Source organism: Rosa chinensis, chromosome 6, assembly GCF_002994745.2.
Source record: "Rosa chinensis cultivar Old Blush chromosome 6, RchiOBHm-V2, whole genome shotgun sequence".
Taxonomy (NCBI): domain Eukaryota; kingdom Viridiplantae; phylum Streptophyta; class Magnoliopsida; order Rosales; family Rosaceae; genus Rosa; species Rosa chinensis.
The window spans coordinates 52,375,594-52,396,948 of NC_037093.1; the positions used below are offsets into that span (position 1 = coordinate 52,375,594).

At 37.2% G+C, this 21,355-nt stretch overlaps 2 protein-coding genes across 4 annotated transcripts; one reads left to right on the plus strand and one right to left on the minus strand.

The window, feature by feature from the left end:
* The first annotated feature begins 8,207 nt into the window (after positions 1–8,207).
* Positions 8,208–9,042, plus strand: LOC112174493 (ethylene-responsive transcription factor 3). The gene has a single exon (XM_024312267.2). It carries the CDS (start codon positions 8,242–8,244, stop codon positions 8,878–8,880), a length of 639 nt encoding a protein of 212 aa, XP_024168035.1. The 5' UTR covers positions 8,208–8,241; the 3' UTR covers positions 8,881–9,042.
* A 9,017-nt stretch (positions 9,043–18,059) lies between these two features.
* LOC112172138 (probable WRKY transcription factor 21) lies at positions 18,060–21,102 on the minus strand. 3 transcript variants are annotated; one of them, XM_024309344.2, is made up of 4 exons: positions 20,755–21,102; positions 19,644–20,440; positions 19,383–19,511; positions 18,060–18,533 (listed from the first exon to the last, which is right to left on the minus strand). In XM_024309344.2, exons 2-4 carry the CDS (start codon positions 20,423–20,425, stop codon positions 18,389–18,391), a joined length of 1,056 nt encoding a protein of 351 aa, XP_024165112.1. In that variant the 5' UTR covers positions 20,426–20,440; positions 20,755–21,102; the 3' UTR covers positions 18,060–18,388. The 3 variants fall into 3 exon arrangements, with proteins under 3 accessions (XP_024165112.1, XP_024165111.1, XP_024165113.1); XM_024309343.2 differs by having other exon boundaries at positions 19,644–20,641; positions 20,755–21,098; XM_024309345.2 differs by having other exon boundaries at positions 19,383–19,508; positions 19,644–20,641; positions 20,755–21,086.
* Between the last annotated feature and the right edge of the window lie 253 nt (positions 21,103–21,355).

Here is a 21,355-nt window from a genome sequence, read left to right on the forward strand (position 1 = left end):
AATAAATAAGCAGCTTAAGTTGCCTCAACCTCGGGCCAAATTGGGCCTAAGTGAATAAGTGCTATAAGACAAAGTTTACATTATATTAGGGCACTTTCTGAGAATTTTGAGTCAAGGCAAAATTCACGGCTGTTGAGACCTTTCAATATATTGAACTTTCTTAATAACTGATATAACATAATTATTAAATGAACATAAAATATAAATTGAACAGCATAATGTTTGAATGTATTCAAATCAAAAGTTCTTTTTCTTGCAATTGAGAACCTTAATTAAACTATGAAAAACCCAATAATAGACAATCTAATTACTAAAATACATATTACAATATAATTACAAGTGAAGAAACTTCAAACTTCAATAATAAAGAAGTAAAGAGAATGGAAAATGTTGGAGTTGAAACTAGGGCTTCTAATCATTCTCTTATGTTTATGAATTTTTACCTTTTAGTAGCGAGTGAAATGGGAACAACCTAAATAATGAAGAGAGGGTGTGAGAGAGCAATACGAGTATTGTGTTGCCATGCAAAGTGGTGAAGTGTTGCACCCTAAATGGTGGGAGATCTGTTTTTTTTTTTTTTTAAATGGTTTTTATGATGAAATATTATTAGTAAAAGTGTGTCCGATATATTTTATTTTCTTATGGAGACTTCTGTCGATGAAGCATATCTTCTTATGCGAAATATTTGCTGACGCAATATCAGTATCACATTTTTATTTTATTTTATTATGGGAGGTTTTTTTTCCCAAAAAAAAAAAAAAAAAAAAACCTTAGTAAAAAAAAAGAAAAAGGCAGAGGTACATCACTTCGTTTTTTTTTTTTTTTTTAAAACAAATGTTGACAAAGATTTTGGGACCCATTGCGTGGGTAGCAGCCATGGCCTAGACATAGTCTGCCTAAGCTCAGGGTCGTCGCCCTGCATTATGTGTGCATGTAATTACAATTTTCTTTTACTATAAATTGTTTCGACCGTACAAAACTACTAATCTTCACATTATACATGCGAAAAAATAAATAAAGAAGTAAATGATTTTGTTAAAAGGGTTGCGGTTTGACGAAGCCGAATCCTCATGATCCATTACTTCATTTGGATAACGCTCCGAACAACCCGTAGCTAGACTCGCAGAAATCCTGCCAAAAGGAGTGAGGGTTTTGCTTCACCATCTTCAGCCATTGCTGCACGTCTCACATGCCTCAATTCTTAAATTATTCTTGTCCGTTTCATGAAATTAAAAGTGAAGGAAACCATCAGAAAATTTCTCGTAAAAGGAAACAATTCAGAACAATTTTTCTTCTCGACTATATCGTTAAGTTCTTCTTTTCCTGCAAATATTCAAGCCGTTGAGTAATCTGAATTGAGAATGCTATTGCAACTATTTCACATGATTTCTTGATTTGATTATGGATTTAGGATTTACTATTAGTTAGAGATACTCTAAGCTTGGGTTCAGCCACATAATGGAATCCATTTTGTTCCGAGTAGGTGAATGGTGGACGTACGTACACTACATGATATATTGATATGTATGAGCTTTACTTAACCTTTCATTTTAACTTTTAAGTATTAGCTAGCTTGTTTGGTTGTATTCACTTCCATATGATATGCTTGATACTGATTTGGGTGGACTTTACTTGAATATGTACGTGTAATCTTTTATCTTTGCGTTTAGTTTTTATAATTACAAGCATCGTTACAAAGTGCCTTTACTGATAATTATCTATATATGCTTCCAGTGAACATCTGTTTGCCACTTGTAGATGGAATGTATGCCCATTTTCCAAATTAAGTAGTCATGTGATCGGGGTAAGTAGAATGAGGTTTTCTCAGATTTTCGACGTGAGATTTTAACATGCTTAGCTTAAGAAATTAAGTAGTCGTGTCTGGAGTATTGATTCTCATTGATATTGAGTGCTGAATTAGGACACTGCTTGTGATTATTATAAACAGCTTTACTGAGTTTAAGATATATGCTAAGGTAGAACTAATGGAAACTAGAAAGTTGCACATACATACCGGAAAAAGATTTATTGATCTAATTATAGTTTGACAAAGTAAATCACAAGTACATTCTTTTGGTATAACATATACAGGTTTTTTCAAGGGTCTAGCCTTGCTAGTATTGTCTGTGGAATAAGGTTAAGAGGGGACATTGCCTTCTGTAAATCGATAATATCGAGTCTCCTGTGTATATATTTAAGCATGGAATCTTTTGTGCCATTTGTAGATGGACTATATACATTGTCTAAATGAGTAGTTGTGTGATCAGAGTAGAATGAGATTTTAACATCATCAGCTGAGGGTATGTGTGCAAGATCCTTGGTTTTCGTTCATATAAGTGCTAATTTAGGACACTGCTTTTAATTAGCAGGATGCAAAGCCACGTTAAGAGGCTAGACCGCTGGAGTGATTTGCACACGAGATGGCAATAAGGGAAAGTAGAAATTTGCACATGGAAACTGACCGCAAATAGTTTATTTTACTCCAAGTGAATGATTGCCATAGTTAAGCCGTTTCTGGTCTGGTTAGTTGAATCGGGTTTACAGGGGAGACTGCCTATTAGGGCTGGCTGAAAATGCCGAACTTACCGAAACCAGCCGCAAACCGGCCGAACCGCCGCCGTCGGCGCCGACAAAACTGGTAGCCGAATGACCGGTTCGGTTCTGCCGAACCGTATATACCTACTCGGCTCGGTAACGGTATGGCTAAATGTATATATACGGTATTACCGAACCAGCCGTATATATCTAATTTTATTATTTTTTATTTAATTTTTAATACAAGGTATGTTTTGAACCGTTGATTTATAGCATCTGTAAACAAGAGCCGTTGGATGTTAGTTTCGATTGAGATAACCCTAGGGGGTCAGTTAGGGTAGACTCATTTCAGTCATTCACTCATTTGTGCCCGCAGCCTCTCTCCCTCGACTGTTCCTCTCTCTTCCTCTCTCTTCCTCTCAGAACCCTCTGTTCCTCTCTCCCTCGACTGTTCCTCTCTCTTCCTCTCAGAACCCTCCCTCGACGCAAGATGCAAACCTCACCACGATCTAACCCCAATATCATTTGATTTTCGAAATCCCCAAATCCTTCGACCCAACCCTAGGCGTATACGGTGTTGAAGTGGTGGTATACGGTGTTGAAGTGGTGGTTCAGAGCACAACAAATTAGGTAAAATCTATATCCTTTTAGTCTTGAACTGTTGTTACTCATTTTAGTCTAATTTCTATGAAAAAAATTGTAGTCTGTTGTTGTTATTTTTAATTGATTGTTTGCAATTGATGAATTGATCGTGGTTATCTAATATATATGTTAATATGTGTTTTGGTAGGAAAGTCCGAAGCTTCAACATATTGAGTTATTGACAGAGAGTGATCAAGGTATTTGATTAGGTAACTAAACGTCTAAACTTGTGTGTGCTTCGATGGGTTTTGAACTTTTGATTCTTTCATGCATGCACTATCTGCTCCAGATCTGTTAGGTTTTGGTCGTTTGATTGATTGATTGATTCTTTGAACTGTTTTGCATTTTTGATTGATTGATTGGTTGGTTGCAATGTGTAGCTTGATTGTAATTGATTAAGCTAGCCTAAATTTGGGAGGTGCGAACTCTTCTACAACAACTGCTGCTTGAAGATTTGGATGCTGCAAAGTGCAAAGTGCAAAGTGCAAGCATTAGTCCGAAGGGATTGGAGTTCAAAGATATATTGCTGTTTTTTTGTTAAGTGATTGGAATCATCAAACCATCTGTAGATTTTTGTTTATTTCAGATTTCTAGTTCCTATTTGCAGTTATGTAATATTTAAGTAGTTTTAGACTCAGAAATCAGTTGCATATGTTTTGTGAAATCAGTTTGCATATGGAATAGACTTGATGAAGATGTATTATTCAGAAAATTGCAGAAAGAGTTGAGTATTCAGCTAAGAATGAATAATTGGGCTGAAAAAATACCAATAAATAGTAGGCCCATTCATCCAATTCGGTTGGGCCTTAACCGAAATTATACCGACCGGGAAAGTCGGTAACCGACAGTTTCGGTACCAATTTTTTTGGTACGGTATTGGTACTGCATTTGAGCAAACCGACATGTTCTGGTCGGTAGTCGGCTCAGTCCCAAAAACCCGGTAACCGTACCAGGGCCAGCCCTACAGTGCCTATCAGCCTCTGTCTTGAATTCTTGATACTATTGAGTGATTAATGGAATGTTTTATTTCAGAATATGATGATAAAGTTTATTTGGTGAATGGATGGTAGAACCATCTACTTCATAAACTCGTTTTAGTTTGCATTGCTTTCATTACTTCATCATTCGATCTGTACCGTGACATTTAACTTCTGATTTGATAGAAGGTTGTGTTTCAAGTTAAGATAGCGTAGATAATACTGGTAGGGAAAGCTAATTACTATTTATAATTTTATATATGATGTGCTTTTGCTTATTAGTCTAATGATTACTGTGGACATGGATTACCATGTCGTTGGCATTGTGATGACCTATAAGGTAATTAAATGGGCTGCATTTGTTAATTTAGGTCTAAACAGAAGCTGCAGGTAAGACATGGTGAGAGCCAGAGCCAGATTGGACTCAGTCCCAACATGATCGTTGTTCGTGAGATAAGTGGTAGTCCCATTTCTCTTAACAATGGCAAACCCTTTAATCAAGTGGAAGGCAAGCCGGAAACAAAAAGGCATTATCCAGTTGAAGTTCTTGGTCATTTGCAGGCCGGTCAAGCATAGAAGGCCCGGTATTAATGTTAGTTGTTACTAGCCCTTCCTCCAGGTTCATCTCTCTCAAGTAAAATGCTTATAAACATGCCTCTCTCAGTCTCATTATTACTCTGGTTAGATTGTTGACTTGGTTACCAGGCATTTACTATGGTAAGTTGACCTCCTTTCGGTCAGGTGGTCATGGTGTATATTTTCGTTTTGAAACTCTCAGTTTGTCTGAGACAGCATCCCTAGCAAGTGGTGATAATGATAGTGTGGTTCTCTGAAAGTTCAGGGTTTACATCCTTTCCTATTTTTTCCAGAAAACAAAGGGGCTGCTTCTTGATTTATTGGAACATATAAGAGAGTAATTTACTTTTACATAAATCGACCAAAATTTGAAGGGAAGTTATACGGTACATTAAGTAAATTTAACTCGATACATATGTAGATTAGTTTGACGCAAAAGTAGAGTAGTCTCAAACCAGTTTATCAATGCATAGAGTCAATCTACTTTTTAATCAAACTAGTCTATTTAATATTTCGATACATTATTTATACCCAAATTTGAATCCCGTATATCCTAACAAAAATAATGAAACTTGTGTCTCATTTATTTGGGTCCTGAGTCCTGACCGATTATGCAGCCCAGACTCAAATTGTGCTCAGATCTTTGACCTTAGGCCAGCCCAAGACCATCACTAAAGTCCATCTTCAATATTTCCAATTTCCAATTTTCCATTGTGTAAATGGGGAGAACGTATTTTGTTGCCTTTCTGAGGTTCTGACTTTTACCACATCTCTCTAGTTTAGTCTACAAACTCTTTTATTTTTATTTTTAAGATTGTCTCAGTAAATTTTACTGCATTTTTGTCAAAATAGCTTTTAATATGAGAACCATCAATTTTTTTTAATGAAAACCCATAAATGGGTTAGAATAGTACAAAGACGAGCACTCCATGATAATAATATGAGCACCAAGTAGTCTATACTAAACAAAAACATTTTGTCTTGTTGGCAATATATTATACTTAACTTCATATGCCGTATATGTAATTATGGTACGATGAAATCAAGCATTTCTATAAAGGCTTCTAGAAAGTTTTCACTAGCATAGACATAATAATCAAAACAAACTAGATAAGTAGTTTGTGTGCAATCTCAAAAGGACTAGACCTAATCAGCTAGCCAAACCATGTGAACTTGCACCCGCAAGACCTAGGCCTAGGCCCAAAGGCCCGAACCCAAGCAAAGCGACAGGAGCACATGCAACCTGCATTATGTGCCAATCTATCTCGTCAAGATTTCTTGCAGTCGACTCTTCCAACAAATCATGGTCCTCCAGCTCACCGACGACCTCCGATGAGTTGAAACTAACAACTGATCAATCACAACCAAAGCAGATCAGCAGATCAGAAGATCTACCACAGACACATGCCACTAAACACCAGACTGCTAATCACCAGCCCTTGATGCCGATCAAATCCGCATCAAGGCCTTCGAACCAACCAAAAAGTCGACAACCTAAGATCCCTATAAGTTGGATCCAACAAGAGAAACAACACCCTAATGAAACTAAAAACTACGCCACCAGTTGCACTAAGGTGGGGGAGATGGCTAGATGAGGATGGAGCCACTTGGTCTTGATGGTTTGGTGAATCTCACTGCCACAAGAGGGGGTACGAAACCCTAATCTCGCCGCAAAACCTTGTATCTCAAAAACACTAAGCACTGCTCAATACATTATGAGAATCATCAAATTGTTTTATAAGTTCACTATTACATATAGTAGGACGACATTTCACATTCTCACTACAATAGGCCTAAATTATCATCTTTATTTTTATATTCTCTTTCATTTTAAAGTCAATGAAAATTTATCTATTCTCTCTTGGACATGCTTAGCTTAAACTTAACCAAAATTATAACGAAATTAAAGGTAAATATTAGTGGAAATTTATCTATGCATTGATGATGCAAGTAACCCTACACTATGATCTCAACTCTTAATATTTATAATTAATATTTATTTTAATAAATAAAAAATGTAATTAATGCAATCTAGCCGTTCATATTTATATTGGTGCAAGTACAATACTTTGAATCCTCTCCAAATGGAAATTGAAATAAGGTTTAATTTTTTTTTTTTTTTTTCAATTGTTCGTGAAAATGGTGGTCTAGACTCTAGAGGTTCAGGCGTTCGCTTCATTTGACAGTTTTTGTCAGCTACTAAAAGTCTAAAACACAAACCGTGGGCTCACAGATGACTTGACCCCACCACTGCTTTCCGCCGCTCCGTTGATATTTTTGTTGACCTACCGACGTTGACTCGAAATAAACCATTGACAAAAAGATTTCTTTCGGGTTTATCAGGTAATGACCAGGCTAATGATTGTGGGTTAATGCCAAAATTAGTAAATAATATTATAGATTAGGAAAGTAATATGGCCTAATGGCCTCAAATAGACAGTGCATTAAAATTTTAAAACACAAATTTAATACTCAACCCCATATTGACTCTCCGGTGGGAGACAGCTTTTGTTGCCTTACAAATTTATCACATTAATTAGCACATATTATTTTGGTAATACTCAAAATAAAAATCAACACTAATTAATAACAAGCTGAGATTAGAAATCTTGATTGATACCACTCTCCAACAATTGGTGTTCTTTTTTCTTTTTGGATAGAACAATTCATATTCAACAACACTAAGATGTTAATGTAACGGCAGAGAATAATGATTAAATAAATTTATTTTTAATTAATTACTCATTATTTTATACCATTGAATTTATATTCAACAACTAGTAAGCACGGGCTGCACAGCTGAATAACAAATTCGTGAGTACAATTGATTTTTAAGTAAAAATTATTAATTAGAATTATTTTTAGAAATTTCAGTCCATCACTATACGATAATAAATATCACCATCAAACTGACTTACAAATCACGATAATAAAGCGTGAAAAAGATGATGCATATGCAATTGACCCAACAACAAAAAATAAGGACTAAACGCCAACTTATTGAGGAACGTATACGGCCATTTTATATGGAAGTAACATGACTACTTTCCTTTAGTTACGCTTTAGTGTTTGTCCATACTCCATACCCACAAAAAAAAAAAAAAAATGTGGGAAGGTTGAAGCCTAGAGGATAATGTAGGTGCTTTTGGAACCTACAAAGGCTACCACATAGAACTTTGGTCCACAGTCATTTAGAAAAAAAGCACACTTTATTATAGCCCACCAAATCTATGCCCCGCAGCAAAATTAATGAGTCAAAACGCATTTATCAATAAGTCGTTGCCTCTCTTAGACCCGGAGAAAAAGGCAACAAATTATTTCTCTAATTTTTTACCATTTCATAATTTATTTATTTTTAGTAAATGGATAATTAAAAAAATTATTAATTTCCTCAAGCCAAAGGTGTCGGCGTTATCCCAGCAATCCAGCCCTGTCTCCCTCCTTATAAATACTCCCCCAGATCCCAAACCCTAAAACTCTCACTCTCACTCTCACACTCCACTCGCTCCTCATGGCGCTCGACGCAATGCACACCTCACTCCACTCCCTCGCCGCCGATCCTCCTCCGCCGCCGCCGGCTAAGGCCTCCAGGGGCGCGATGAGGTCGGCGCACGTCAGAGGCGCGATGAAGAAGAAGGCGGCCCAGGATGGCGGCGAAATGAAGAAGGAGAAGGAGGAGCCCGCGAAAGGCGGCGGCGGAGGTCGGAGGTCGAGGTCGTCCAAGGAGGGGAGTTTCCGTGGCGTGAGGAAGCGGCCGTGGGGCCGATACGCCGCGGAGATTCGCGATCCCTGGACCAAGTCCCGCAAGTGGCTCGGGACCTTTGACACTGCTGAGGAAGCGGCGCGTGCCTATGACGCCGCAGCTCGGGGATTCCGCGGCGTAAGGGCCAAGACGAACTTCGAGAATCCGGCTCCGCCGAAGCAGCACGCGCTCTTGATCGGGGGCAAGGAAGTGCTCTGGACCCCTCCGGTGCGCAAGAACGACCCTGTTCCGGCGCCGGCGGCTCCGGTGAGGTCGGAGTATAAGGGTTACAAGCTGGAGAATTTGGGCCCGGTGGTGAGCGAGCAGGAGAAGAAGATGAAGTTGGCGGCGGAGAGCAGGAAGAAGCCGTTCCAGTTTGATCTGAATCTTCCGGCGCCGTCTTTCTGAGCCGCCGCCGGAGAGGTCCGTGCTAAATTCCATATTTGCCCCTAGCGGTTATATTTAGTTCCTTTTTTTTTTTTTTTTTTTTTTTTAATTTCCCCACAGCCACAGTGTCTATACAGATCTCTTCTTGTAAAAACAAAATGGAATAGCGGTTTAGGGCGGGCGGGCTCAAAGTTAAAAAAAAAAAAAAAAAGGTTTAATTAACGACCTGGTAAAAAGGTTAAATCTGTTTCAGTTTCTTCTCTATGATATTATAAAAAATGGAATCTGTTAGTTCCAATCCTTAATTCTAAAAAAAACTGATTATGATCCTTCAAATCGGAAAATTGATTGATGATGATTCGGTAACTGACATGGATGAAATTTGTTACCCTGATTTCATACGTACATCATTTTGGTTTAATTAAGATCGAATCTGAGATGCAGCTGTATACGTCGAAACGGTTAAGTTGAGCTCTTTTTTGTTCTGAAAGATTAAGCGCGCGGTTCAAATTAATCATGATTCAACGCGATCATTTATCATTTCATGCACCTCGTAATCTTTCACCTGACACATTCAATCCCTCGTCTTACATGAACGTTCAGAACTGTTTTGATTATTCTTATATATGACCTCTTCGGGTTAATTAAACAAATCTTTACGAATATTTTTGAACTCTTAAGAAAAAGGAGAATCTGCAGGTAAAGTACATATAGCACATGATCAACAGGCCGAAGTGTCACTTGATCTCAAAGTTCTCCGGCCATTTATAATTTTGAACTCCCAAGATCTGGTGTGTGCATCATCTTTGAGAGTTGGAGTCAAATTGACGTCGATCTTTATGGCCGACTGGTCACAGCTCCCTCAAGACAATAACCTGTCTCGCCAATTGAATGCTTTCGTTAGAGGATTTTACTTCTTTTGGTGCAGTTTGCAAATCATGGAGATCAGTTGCGACCAGGGAAGTGTTCAATAGCAAACGACTAGGACCAACGCATCAAGCTCCTTTCCTCATCCTTTCGAAGAAGGAGGCTTCTGCAATCCGTATGTTTTACAACTTCAGAACAGGTAAGATCTGCAAACTATATCTGCCGGAAACCGAGAACAAACTCTGTTATTCTTCATTAGGATGGCTGGGGACTGTATCTAAGCATATGAGGATTGTTGCTCCAGATATGCCTGGGGAAATTCTTGGACGTCCTAATCTTCACTACATATATCTAGTGGAATCAGCAGGGACACTATTGGCGGTTTTATGTTTTGGCAATAAGTACGCGGAGAATTTAACTACTGGGTTTAGGATCTTTGAGGTCCCATTTGGTAATGGCAAATCATGGTGGAGCTCGGACATAAAGCTTGGGAAATAGAACCCTGTTCTTGGGTTGCTGTAGTTCTTCTTTCTCTGTTGAGACCTCAAAGTATTCAGGATGCAAGGGAAATTGCATATACTTCATGAATCATTATATGTTTGTCCCTCGTATTGAGGACATGGATTTAGGTATTTTTCACATGAAGGATGGAAAGATCGAGAGAAAGTTTGGCAAATTCTGTGATATTAGTTACAGGGAAAAATCGCTTCGGACATCACATTTATGGATTCAACCTAGTTTCTGATCGAATAGGATGATTGCCTTAATTGTCTTCTCTAACACGAACAGTTATGTATTTGCTGAGACAAGCTACAGTACCCCCATCACACACCTTTTTTTAAATTAATTTTTTTAATATAAAACAAGTTAATATGATGGTAACCTACCCATTCAAATTTTGACACATGGCAATTTTAAAAAAATAAAAATTATCAATTTAACAACACATTTGTTGTTATATAAGTAACATCGTTCAAAACACGTAACGGAGGTCGTGAATATATTAATTACACCGAATGGAACTAAAATTACCATTTACGATCACAATTGTAGTAGTTATCGTAATTCAGTGGTCAAACATGTAAATAGTATAGTTGGAGCTTTTTTATTGATTGAATAATATTGTTTATCAAATAAGGAACCACATTACAACATTGAAGACTCGAGCATATTTTGGTCTATTATGAGGGTTTACCTTTTTAAGCACACATTTTTCATCAATTTGTAATATTGTCCATATATTTGTAAATATTGTCCTAAATGAAGTAATTACCAAAAGGTTTACCCCAATTACAAAATCGAGAACTATATTACGTGAATGAGAACATATGCTCTATTTGGTATGAAATATGAAAATTTCTCACTTGTACAACACATACATTTGTTGTCAATTTTGTAAAATTGTTCATAAACTGGTAGATGTTGTCTTAGAACTTGTAATTACTACAACCAAAACATTTTTACAACATTTTTCATCATTTGTCCTTATATTCGTAATAATCGTTGTCAGCGATGTAATTATTTTCTCAACGAGGAACATTACACAAGTTACCACCCAATTACACAATCGAGAACTCTATTACGTGAATGAGGACACATGCCCTATTTAGTGTGAAATATGAAGATTTACCACTCAGACAACACATTTATCATCAATTTTGTAAAATGGTTCATAAACTGATATATGTTGTCCTAGACCTTGTAATTACCACAAATAGAACATTTTTTACAACATTTTTCATCATTTGTCCTTATATTCGTAATATTCGTTGTTAGTGATGTAATTATATATTTTCTCAATGGGGAACATTACACAAATTACCACCCAACAATCGAGAACTCTATTACATGAATGACGACACATGCTTTATTTAGTATGAAATATGAAGATTTACTACTCGGACAACACATTCGTATTCAAGTTTGTAAAACTGTTCATAAACCAGTAAATTTGGTCCTAGACTTTGTAATTACCACAAAGAGGACGTTTTTTTACAACATTTTTCATCATTTTCTCTCATCTCATTTTCAGCTCCTCTTGGCCTCTCTCGCTCTCTCAGAGTCTCTTCCCCTCTCTCATAGTCTCATCCACGCACTCTCTCGGTCGCTTCATCAAAGATTGGGTAAGGTTTCGAAACTTAAGCCTAGTTCAATGTCTGACTGAAATTTGGGTTTCTAGGTTATATTTTTTTGGGTTTCATAGTTTGGGGTTTCAAGTTCATATCAGTTTGCATTTGGGTTTCATAAGAACCATTTTTGTGACATGGGCTCATCTCAATGATTCATACTTCACCAATTTTTCATAATGATTTGATTTTGATTTAGAGTTAGAGTTTTGATTTGGGTTTTAGGGTTTACAATTCTGATTTGCTTGTTTCAGATTCTGATTTGGGTCGTTGCCCTTCTGGCTTTGGATTCCGAAGTCTCTGAGCACACTATCTGGTGCGGTTCCCGGATCATCATCTCCGGTGACGCAATTGTAGAGGAAGCGGCCGGCGAAGCTTTGCATTCTGATTGTATCAACGGGATTTGGGGCTGCTCTGGGGACTCTATCTACGGCGATGTGGAAAGAGCTGGTGGAGGAAGATTGAGACGGGTACTTCTCCATATATTGTAAGAAACGGAGGAGATAGGCTTTGGAGGATCGGTACTTAGCCAGTCTTAATCTTCTAGGTGATCCCAAACAGGTAAAAATTTTCCCTTTTTTCTTACTGTGGTTTGTATCAGTAATTAAGTTTTTCAGTAGCTTAATTATGGAAATTTGAAAACTCGTGGCAAAATTGAGGTGTAATTTGGAAAAATGAAAGCTTGAATTTCAAAGTTCCCTGATGAATGAGTTTAGGTCTAACATATTAGGGAGTTTAGATACATACATAATGAAATTATTATAGAATAAATAGTGTTTGTGTGTTAGGCCTTGCTTATTGTAGTAGTTGAAATGAGTGGTTGAAGAATTGGAATTTGATATCAGTAAGACATAAATAAATTGATTATCAGTAATCATAGAACTAATAAACAATACCAATTCTAAATTTCAAATTTCAATTTTCCAATTCAACCTCAGTTCAATAATTCCCATAATCCCAGATTCTCAATTTATTTAATAAGAAGATTGGAAAAAGTGAAGAACAAGAACTTACATGGAGAACCCGTGGGCTGGAGGCTGAAGGAGGATTGGAGGAGCAGTACGTGGAGTGAGGGGAGCGGTGGAGTAGAGGGAGACTGAGGCAGAGTCGCACACACAGGGAGAGAGAGAGAGAGAGAGAGAGAGAGAGAGAGAGAGAGAGAGAGAGAGAGAGAGAGAGAGAGAGAGAGAGAGAGAGACAGAGAGAGACAGAGAGACAGAGAGAGTGTGTCGTGGTGGCACAATGAAGCAGAGGAGCGCCGCGCACGGAGGCCCGACCTCGGAGGCACGGTGACGAACTGAGAGAGACGGTAAATTGAGGCTGTAAGGGTGAGACTGAGATTGAGATAGCGAACTGAAGCGCGTTCGTTCTCTTTAAAAAAAAAATGAGGTTACTTTCTAAATAGGTCAACTATTTTCGAATATCCATGACCATTGGATATATTACCGATCTAACAGTCACAAATATTTACCAAACACACAGTATGGGATACCCCAGTATCGTAGAATTTTCCGTATTTGCTACCCATTGACAAAGTTATGAGAGAGGACAAAGTTTTTTTTTTTTTTTTTTTTTTTTAACTATATGCAAGTGTAACCTTTCAATATTTTCTGTTGCATATATATATATATATATATTATGATTTAAGTTTCTATTAATTTGTTCCTCTCTTAGAAGGTCTGTGTTGAGCTTGGTATAAATATGTGTTAAGCTTTTAATGCAGCTCCATACTAATAGCCTAATAGGTGAACAAAACGATTAAGTACGTTGATCAAGTTTTTTTTTTCCTCGATCAAGTATAGCCTAACTGGTTCAAATCATGATCCAATATGATCACTTGTCATTTCAATTCATTCATTAGACCAAAAAAAAAGTCATTTCAATTCATTTAGATCGTGGTGCATGCACGGGCCTTGGTTTATATTGTGTTCACCTATATTTATTTGCACGCGCCATACCCCCTAATGCGCTCCATAATCAATTTACGTACCCTTTTTTTTTTTTTAGAAGGGAGAAATATCACTTTGGTCATCGAACTATAGCTCGTTCGACACTTTGGTCATCCAACTTTTAAAAACTTCATTTTGGTCATCGAACTATATCACCGTATATCACTTTGGTCATTCCGTCAATTTTCTCCGTTTTCTCTGTTAATTCTAGGGGTATTTTGGAGATGAAATGTTTTACCCACCATTTTTATAACTTAATCCAATTTTCCCCGCCTAAACATAAAACTTCATCCAATTTTGCCAACTTTTCCCTCCTTTTATTCATGCATTCATCATCAGTAATCAAAGCATACAACAGAGAAAAATAATCAAGTCAGAGAATGATTCAAAGGGAGGGAATATAAGAGGAAGAAAAATATTGATTTAGTAAATCAAGGAATCATAAAAGGAGGGAAAAGTTGGCAAAATTGGATGGAGTTTTATGTTTAGGCGGAAAAAGTTGGATTAAGTTAAAAAAATGATGAGTAAAACTTTAAATCTCCAAAATACCCTTGGAGTTAACAGAAAAAACAAACGGAATGACCAAAGTGATATGCGATGATAAAGTTCGATGACCAAAATGAAGTTTTTAAAAGTTGGATGACCAAAGTGTCGAGCGAGTCATAGTTCGATGACCAAAGTGATATTTCTGCCTTTTTAGAATAAATTTACGTACCCTTGGTCACCTCATTTTCTTTAATACGCTTCGTAATCATTTTCACGTGCCCGATATCCATCACGCATCCCGTAATCTTTTCGTGCGTACCATATTTTAATTTATTATCGACACGTGCCCTATATTACTTGGCCGCTCTTGTTCATTCATGTGCCCATAATTATATACCACGCATCCCATAATCATTTGCATGCATCATATTTACTCTCAACTCCAGCGGGCCCCATATTTGTCAACGATCTATATTCATTCACACGGTCCCATCCCATAATCATTCGTACTTCTCATATTCATGTATCTTAATATTTATGTGTAAATGTGTTATATATGCTCAAAATTAAGAACACCAACTTACTTGCATAGAGAATGAAGATTGTGGAATTTAATACTAATCTGATGACTAGTACTATAGGTATGGTCGAATCTTAGTGCTTCTTCCATGACCTATCTCTTAGTGGGCAGAGAATAATGCATGCTTGATACAAAGCTAGAGCAGGGACCAAGTACTTGAGTAGACAAACAAAACTAGCCACCTTCCCATAAAGGTTTACTAGTCCTAATATAATAGGAATATCAATCCTGATTCATCATATACAAAAAAATTTACTAATGATACAAAGCATGACTATTACATAAATTTGTATCCTCAATGTATGAGAAATTAAACTAGAATAGCACAGCTCTATCCGATTACTTTTTCTGCAAGTAGAGTAATAAGTTATTGCATTCCAAAATCAAGATCATCTTACAATTCATTTTACGTGTCCAACAATCACTCACGCAGCCGCCTATATTCATTAATGCGCTCCATGTTCATTCACGCACACAATGTCGTCTCATATCCACTTACATGCCTTATTCTCGTGCACAAATATCCATTTCCTTATGTTACAAAAAACATCAACTATCCTTTTTAAGGTTATGCATGGATGAATCTTGCACAAATATAATTAGGATTGTTCTTATAGATGATCTTGTTTAGATTGTTTCTACTACAATACTACTAGAAACAAATTTCAACCAATAAAGGAGGTTACCTCATTTTAACACGATTGGTTTCTTGAATTCGACCTAAACTTTAAAGTTTCTTAAATAATGATAGCATGAAGGGATATACATACGTACGTATGTAGTCTCGTGGCCAAGACAATCTCCAAAGCAATCACAATGTGCTCCAGTAACTCTTCCCAGGAGATTATCGCGGACCCATCCACCGACGACGCGAAGCTGCGGAAGCTGCACTGTCTGGTTATGATGATTAACCGCTCCGAACAGCCAGCCAAAGATACTTCTTTCGGAATCAGTTGTTACTATATGTTGCTCAATTTTACGGTGGATGACACCATTATTATTGCTATCCAAGAGAAAACCTAGAGTTTAGGGATGGATGCAACTGTGCAGGTTTGGTGGTTTGGAGCTTGAAACTGGTTTCCTTTCTTACTTTACTAAGACTGATCTATATAGAAGTATAGAACCATGCTGCCTTCGGCTATATCGATCCTAACACCACTTTGTCCCATTTACATCATACAACAACACAAGTCTTCTTTGTTTCTTTGTTTCCTTCTTCATCACAAATTGCAATGCTGGAGTTCTATTATGGGAGGGAGTCCATTATTGAAGCACTCTTCTCCTCCAGTTTTTGTCTGGTCCCTAAATTCCGATTCACCTTTGCTATCGGGTAATCGGGTGGTCTATTCTCTTCTTTTTCTTATATCGAGGCCTACTGACATTGGGCTGAGATTTAATTGCTGAAGCCCAGCTCAATAAAATACCACATGAGGAGCTTTCAGCTTTCCTTCTTTATTTATGGTTTTATTCTTTTTCTTTTCTTGGGATGATGAGATTGTTCTAACAAAGGAAAGAATGCAGCCGCACTATTCTGACTTTGGGAGTACTAAACATTGTTGGAAATGGTAATATCAAGGGAAATTTGTGAAACTTTTGAGTAAGATGCTCAAAATCAGATTTCAACAATCTTATGAAAATTTTAGACAATTTTGTACAATGATGTTTATCCTGTCCCCAAGTCCAGAATAGAAAGATATACACATAGTAATGCTAAGAGCAACTCCAACAGTTTCTCTATAATTTCTGTATAATAGGGAAACAAAAGTGAAAGCTTTAGCATCTTTTTCTTCACGAACTCCAACAAATTCCATATTTTACAGCAATCTCTAAAATCTCCATATTATTCATTAAAATTTTAGAGATTGCTGTAAATATAAAAAATTTGGTTTTCTCTTTCTTTACTTTCTCTAAAATAGGGATAGTTATAGGAAATTTGTTTGAGCAAAAGAGACTCATTTTTCACTATAGTAGAAAAAAATCAAAATCTGTTGGAGTTGCTCTAATGCCTGCACTTGACTTTTACCTGTGGGATGCATGGCCTAGGATACCAAAGCTGTTCTTCTGGATTTTCCAATATGTTTCAATTGGGTATATCAGTAGAGGCACCAATGGTGCTACAGTTTGGCTCAATATGAAGCCTCTAACTCTAGTACAGAGAATAGAGTTTGGTGTGACAGGCCCCCTAGCATTACCTCCGATGATGAATTTAGGATGTCAATGTACCTCCCATAGGGTTTTCTTCCAACAAGCTTTTTCCAGATAAGATTTTAACGATGCCACATAAGTGGGTTCCCATTACGGATCCCTCTGTCTGTATTACTTTAGCACACTTATTATTAGTTCTCACCGAAACAATTTATAAAACCTACATTGTCAAAAAACCAACACCAGAAAACTATACATTCTTTGCGTAATCATGTAACAGACAGTCTTCCTTTGATTGGTACTCGTGAACTAAAAATCAGAGGTTTGAAAAATGTTGCAGCAACGCCATTGACAATCTTAAATCATCTCATTGACTACTACAACACGCCTTTTGACTTGGGAGTCCCATACAGTTGATTTATTGAATACAAAATCTCAATGGTGATTTTCAATCTTCTGTGCAGTGCCACATGTAGTAACCAAAATTATTGCATCCATTTCTTTACCCCATCAAAGAAAAGTAAAGACCCAAATGAAATCTTTGTTCCAGATTGAGATACCAGTTCTTTTTAACAAGGTCCTAAATTCTCAACAACCCTGATAATGAATATATACTTCTACCAATCCCATCAATTAGGTGAAGGAGAATATTTCTTCATCTAGTTTTAAAGACATTATGGAATTTGGACCCGAAGATCACAAAATGGTTGGATTTGATTCTAATGAAGGAATAATAAGATATCACAAAGACAATGAATGATTGCCCCTTGGTCCCCTCATTTGTCACCAAACCCAGTAACTTCTCGTACACTTTCCGATCAAAAACCTTGAAAGAAACAGTAAATGGTGACAAGTTTGGCTACCAATTTTGAGTTGGACAATCTGACAATCTCTATGACTTGGCTTCTAATTCATCCAATCAGACTACTTGCCTCTCTGCCTAAACTATTCAAGATAACTCTTTGCCCCCAAAGTCACATGATTGCTTTCAGGAATTTGAATACCAGAAGGACCACCAAGAAAGAAAACTAGAGGCTGTTAACCAAATAAGAAGACAAGAAGTACCACATGAAAGGCATTCCATTAATTTCAAAAACCCTAAATTGTTTAAAGCATTGCTTGCTAAAAAACATGAAAAGAGATTTAAAAGTTGACCAGTTTTACAAACTCCTTCCATAGTCCACCATGGGGTTCCATTGCCTGCTGCCAAATGGCCAAAATGCTCGAATACCCAACTGCCCAAAGACGTAAAAACTGCACCGATTGTATGCCATGCTCAAACCATGCAAAATATGTACTGGAGCATCTCAAGCCCGTCATAGATATGGTTTAATAAGTTGTGCTGGGCTTGAGCTTGATGAAGCTCTCTGTGTATTTTACGTCGTTGTGGATTGTGATGGTATCCTCGGGTGGTTATGTTCACCTTCATAGGTGACGATAAGCATGGAAGGTTCTTCCAAGCATCTCTCCACATGCTTCCTCGCTGGACAACCTCTCATGCTACTACATTTATAGTATCCCCTGCACAAGTTAAAGAGTAGCTTCATAGTTAAATAAATTCTCGGAAGTTTAAACTGCCCTCTAAAGCGTAGTAGTTCTCAATAAAATCAAAAAGTGCATAAACAAGCATTATCAAATATCAATCAAATGTATTCCAAATTTGATTCTTTCAACAGATCTTGACCGTAAACTGGATTTGCTGAGAATATGGAGGAAAATATTAAAAAGTAATAATAAAGGAAAAGGAATCAGATTATTAGAATCTTAAAGTCATGAACCATCATTACAAAGTAAGAATACTGCAATATTCAAGATGGCAAAGAAACATGTACTTCTTTCTCACCAACAGAGGAACAATCAGAGACACTTCAACCACTTGACACAAGAATGTTTTTCTAGTGAACGTTAGGTCATAACTAACATGCTACATCAAAAAAGTACAGGCAAGGTAATTCCATTACATCTAATGAAACAACCAATGACATCAACTTGCAGAATACAAAAAACACACCAACCCAGAAGATGATAGCTGTTTGCCAAGATATCCTAATTATTATTATTTTTTTTTAAAACTGTATAAAAGATATCACAATCCTATGGATCAACCATACTAAGTAATCTTTTGTTGGAGACATGCACTACCTATTATGTTAGTGAATAATCAAAAATAAAACACACTAACATTCACCAGCAATTAATGTTCAAACATAATATCGTCTCTTATATTTCAAGCTCCTAATTTCCTATAAATTTCTAGCATTCATGTTAGCTGCAAAGTTCCAAAACTGTAAATTACGTAAAGCACTGGCAGCAATTTGTATGAATCACATATCATCAACTTCCCATTCAAAATACAGATATGTATTATACCTAGGGTGAGGAGATCCCTTGATTGGCTTCTGGCCGTACTTCCTCCATGAATAATCATCAGGAGGGATATCTGCTAGTTTGTTACTAATAGCAGGCACCTTAATTGATCTTTTCACCCTATGTTTCCTGCTAATAGAACACCATCAATGAAAAATGATTGAAAAACAAATCTAACTGCCCCTCAACAGAGGAAAAACAGACACGGCAAGCTGTAAATAGTTTTAAATGAACCAGGTAGAAGAAAAGGGAAGCAAATCCAACCTCTTCTTTGAGCAGTGACACCTACCACTGCTACCGCATTTTGCACTGCCGTCATCCCCCCTCGCGGAACACTTCCTCTTATGTTGTGAATTTTGATCCGAAGAAGAGATAGGAGCTCCAATCAAATGGAATGAGTTACCCTCCAAGTTAGCCACGCTTCCATCTATGCTCAAGGAAGAAATGAAGGACCTTGTAGATGACATTGTGGGTGTGCAGCTAGAGCTATCAAAGTTGAGGTTTATGCCACTATTGCTCCTCCGGTACATCATTTCCGCTTGTTGTTTCATATGCTGCTGCTGAAGCAATAGCCTCTGCTGCTGCTGCTGTTGTTGATGCTGCTGTTGCTGCTGAAGGAAGTGATAGTGCGCTGGAAGTGCTTGTTGTAGTTGAATTGGGGTTTTCCCATTAGTACTCAATTCCAAAGAGGGGTTTCCCAAACTTAGGGAATTTCTAACATTTAAACTCAAATCTTGAGTTGGGTTCTCAGCAAATCTAGATTGAAGAAAATGAGGATTTTTAGAGTGATGGTCTGTTGTACAATTAGGATTATCTAAGAGGACACTTTCAGGAAAAGGGATTTGAAGTTTCTTGAGCTTTCTAACTCTAGCATGACCCAAACCAGTATTGAGAAGAGAAGCAACTTTCTTGAACCTAAACACAGCCTCCCCAGTTTCCGCCTTTAAATTCCTAAACTGAACTTGATCTTGTGGCTGAGACAACAGATTCAAAACTCTATGGCAGCTTGCAACAGCAGCTTTGTTAGCTTCTTCAACTTCCTCCATATCAAAACCTCTACCCTAAATCCCAAAAGCCCAAAAAATCAACCAAAACACACCATAAATACCAAAAGCTCTCAAAATCCTAGTTAATTTATAGGATGCTTAACAGCCCACATCATATAAAACAAACACCCAGATAGCCAGAATCCCATTTCTCCCAGCAAACCATGGATTTTGGAATCAAACTTGAGGCCAGGAGATCAAAATCAACAACTGGGTCTGAAAGAAATGATCAACAGGAACAAAACCCAGATGGGGAATCAAAACAATCAAGCATAGAAATTGACAAAACTGGGAGTTGAGATAGCAAGAAAAGAAGCAAAAGAACAGACCTTTGTTGGAGTTGGTGCTGTCAAACCCTAGATTCTCAATTCATTGCTTTTGAGATTGAAAGGTGTGAAGGAGAAGACTTTTGCTTGGCTTGAGAATTCACACTGCCATAAGAATACAAAGCCCCCATCTTTCTTTACCATAAACAATTCTTTTCTCTTCTTTTTTTCTAGAGGGAGCAACACACAGAGTTCAACACAGAGAGAAAGATCAAAGCTTTCTTTTTGATTTAAAATTTTAAATAGAGAAATCAAAGAGAGAATAGAAGGGATATTTAAATAAAGAGTGAGGCAGAGAGAAAACTCTCTCTCTCTCTCTCTCTCTCTCTCTCTCTCTCAATGAATGAAACTGCCGTCTGTGTCACACATTTGAAGGGCAGGACCCACCATTGAGACCTTTGTTATTCCTCTTTTTGAGAAATGGTCTTCCTCTTCTTCCTCCTCTACACACACTGTTAAAGTGAGACTTTGATTTTATAGGCTCTGCTCTTTAGTACTTGTTTTGTGTGTGTGTGTGTTTTTTTTTCCTCTTTGCTTCCACCCAATTTCAGTTTTCAAGTTTTCAACTTTGAAAAATTGAATCTTTCACTCCTTCCTGAGAGAA

What these genes read in the sequence shown, in the direction of transcription:
- LOC112172138 (XM_024309344.2), bottom strand. Translation starts at nt 20,425, where the DNA reads ATGGAGGAAGTTGAAGAAGCTAACAAAGCTGCTGTTGCAAGCTGCCAT. An exon ending in TGTCACTGCTCAAAGAAGAG is followed by an intron (nt 19,512 to 19,643) that starts GTTGGATTTGCT and finishes GTGTTCTATTAG; the next exon opens with CAGGAAACATAGGGTGAAAA. An exon ending in AAGGGATCTCCTCACCCTAG is followed by an intron (nt 18,534 to 19,382) that starts GTATAATACATA and finishes TAACTTGTGCAG; the next exon opens with GGGATACTATAAATGTAGTA.
- LOC112174493 (XM_024312267.2), top strand. Translation starts at nt 8,242, where the DNA reads ATGGCGCTCGACGCAATGCACACCTCACTCCACTCCCTCGCCGCCGAT.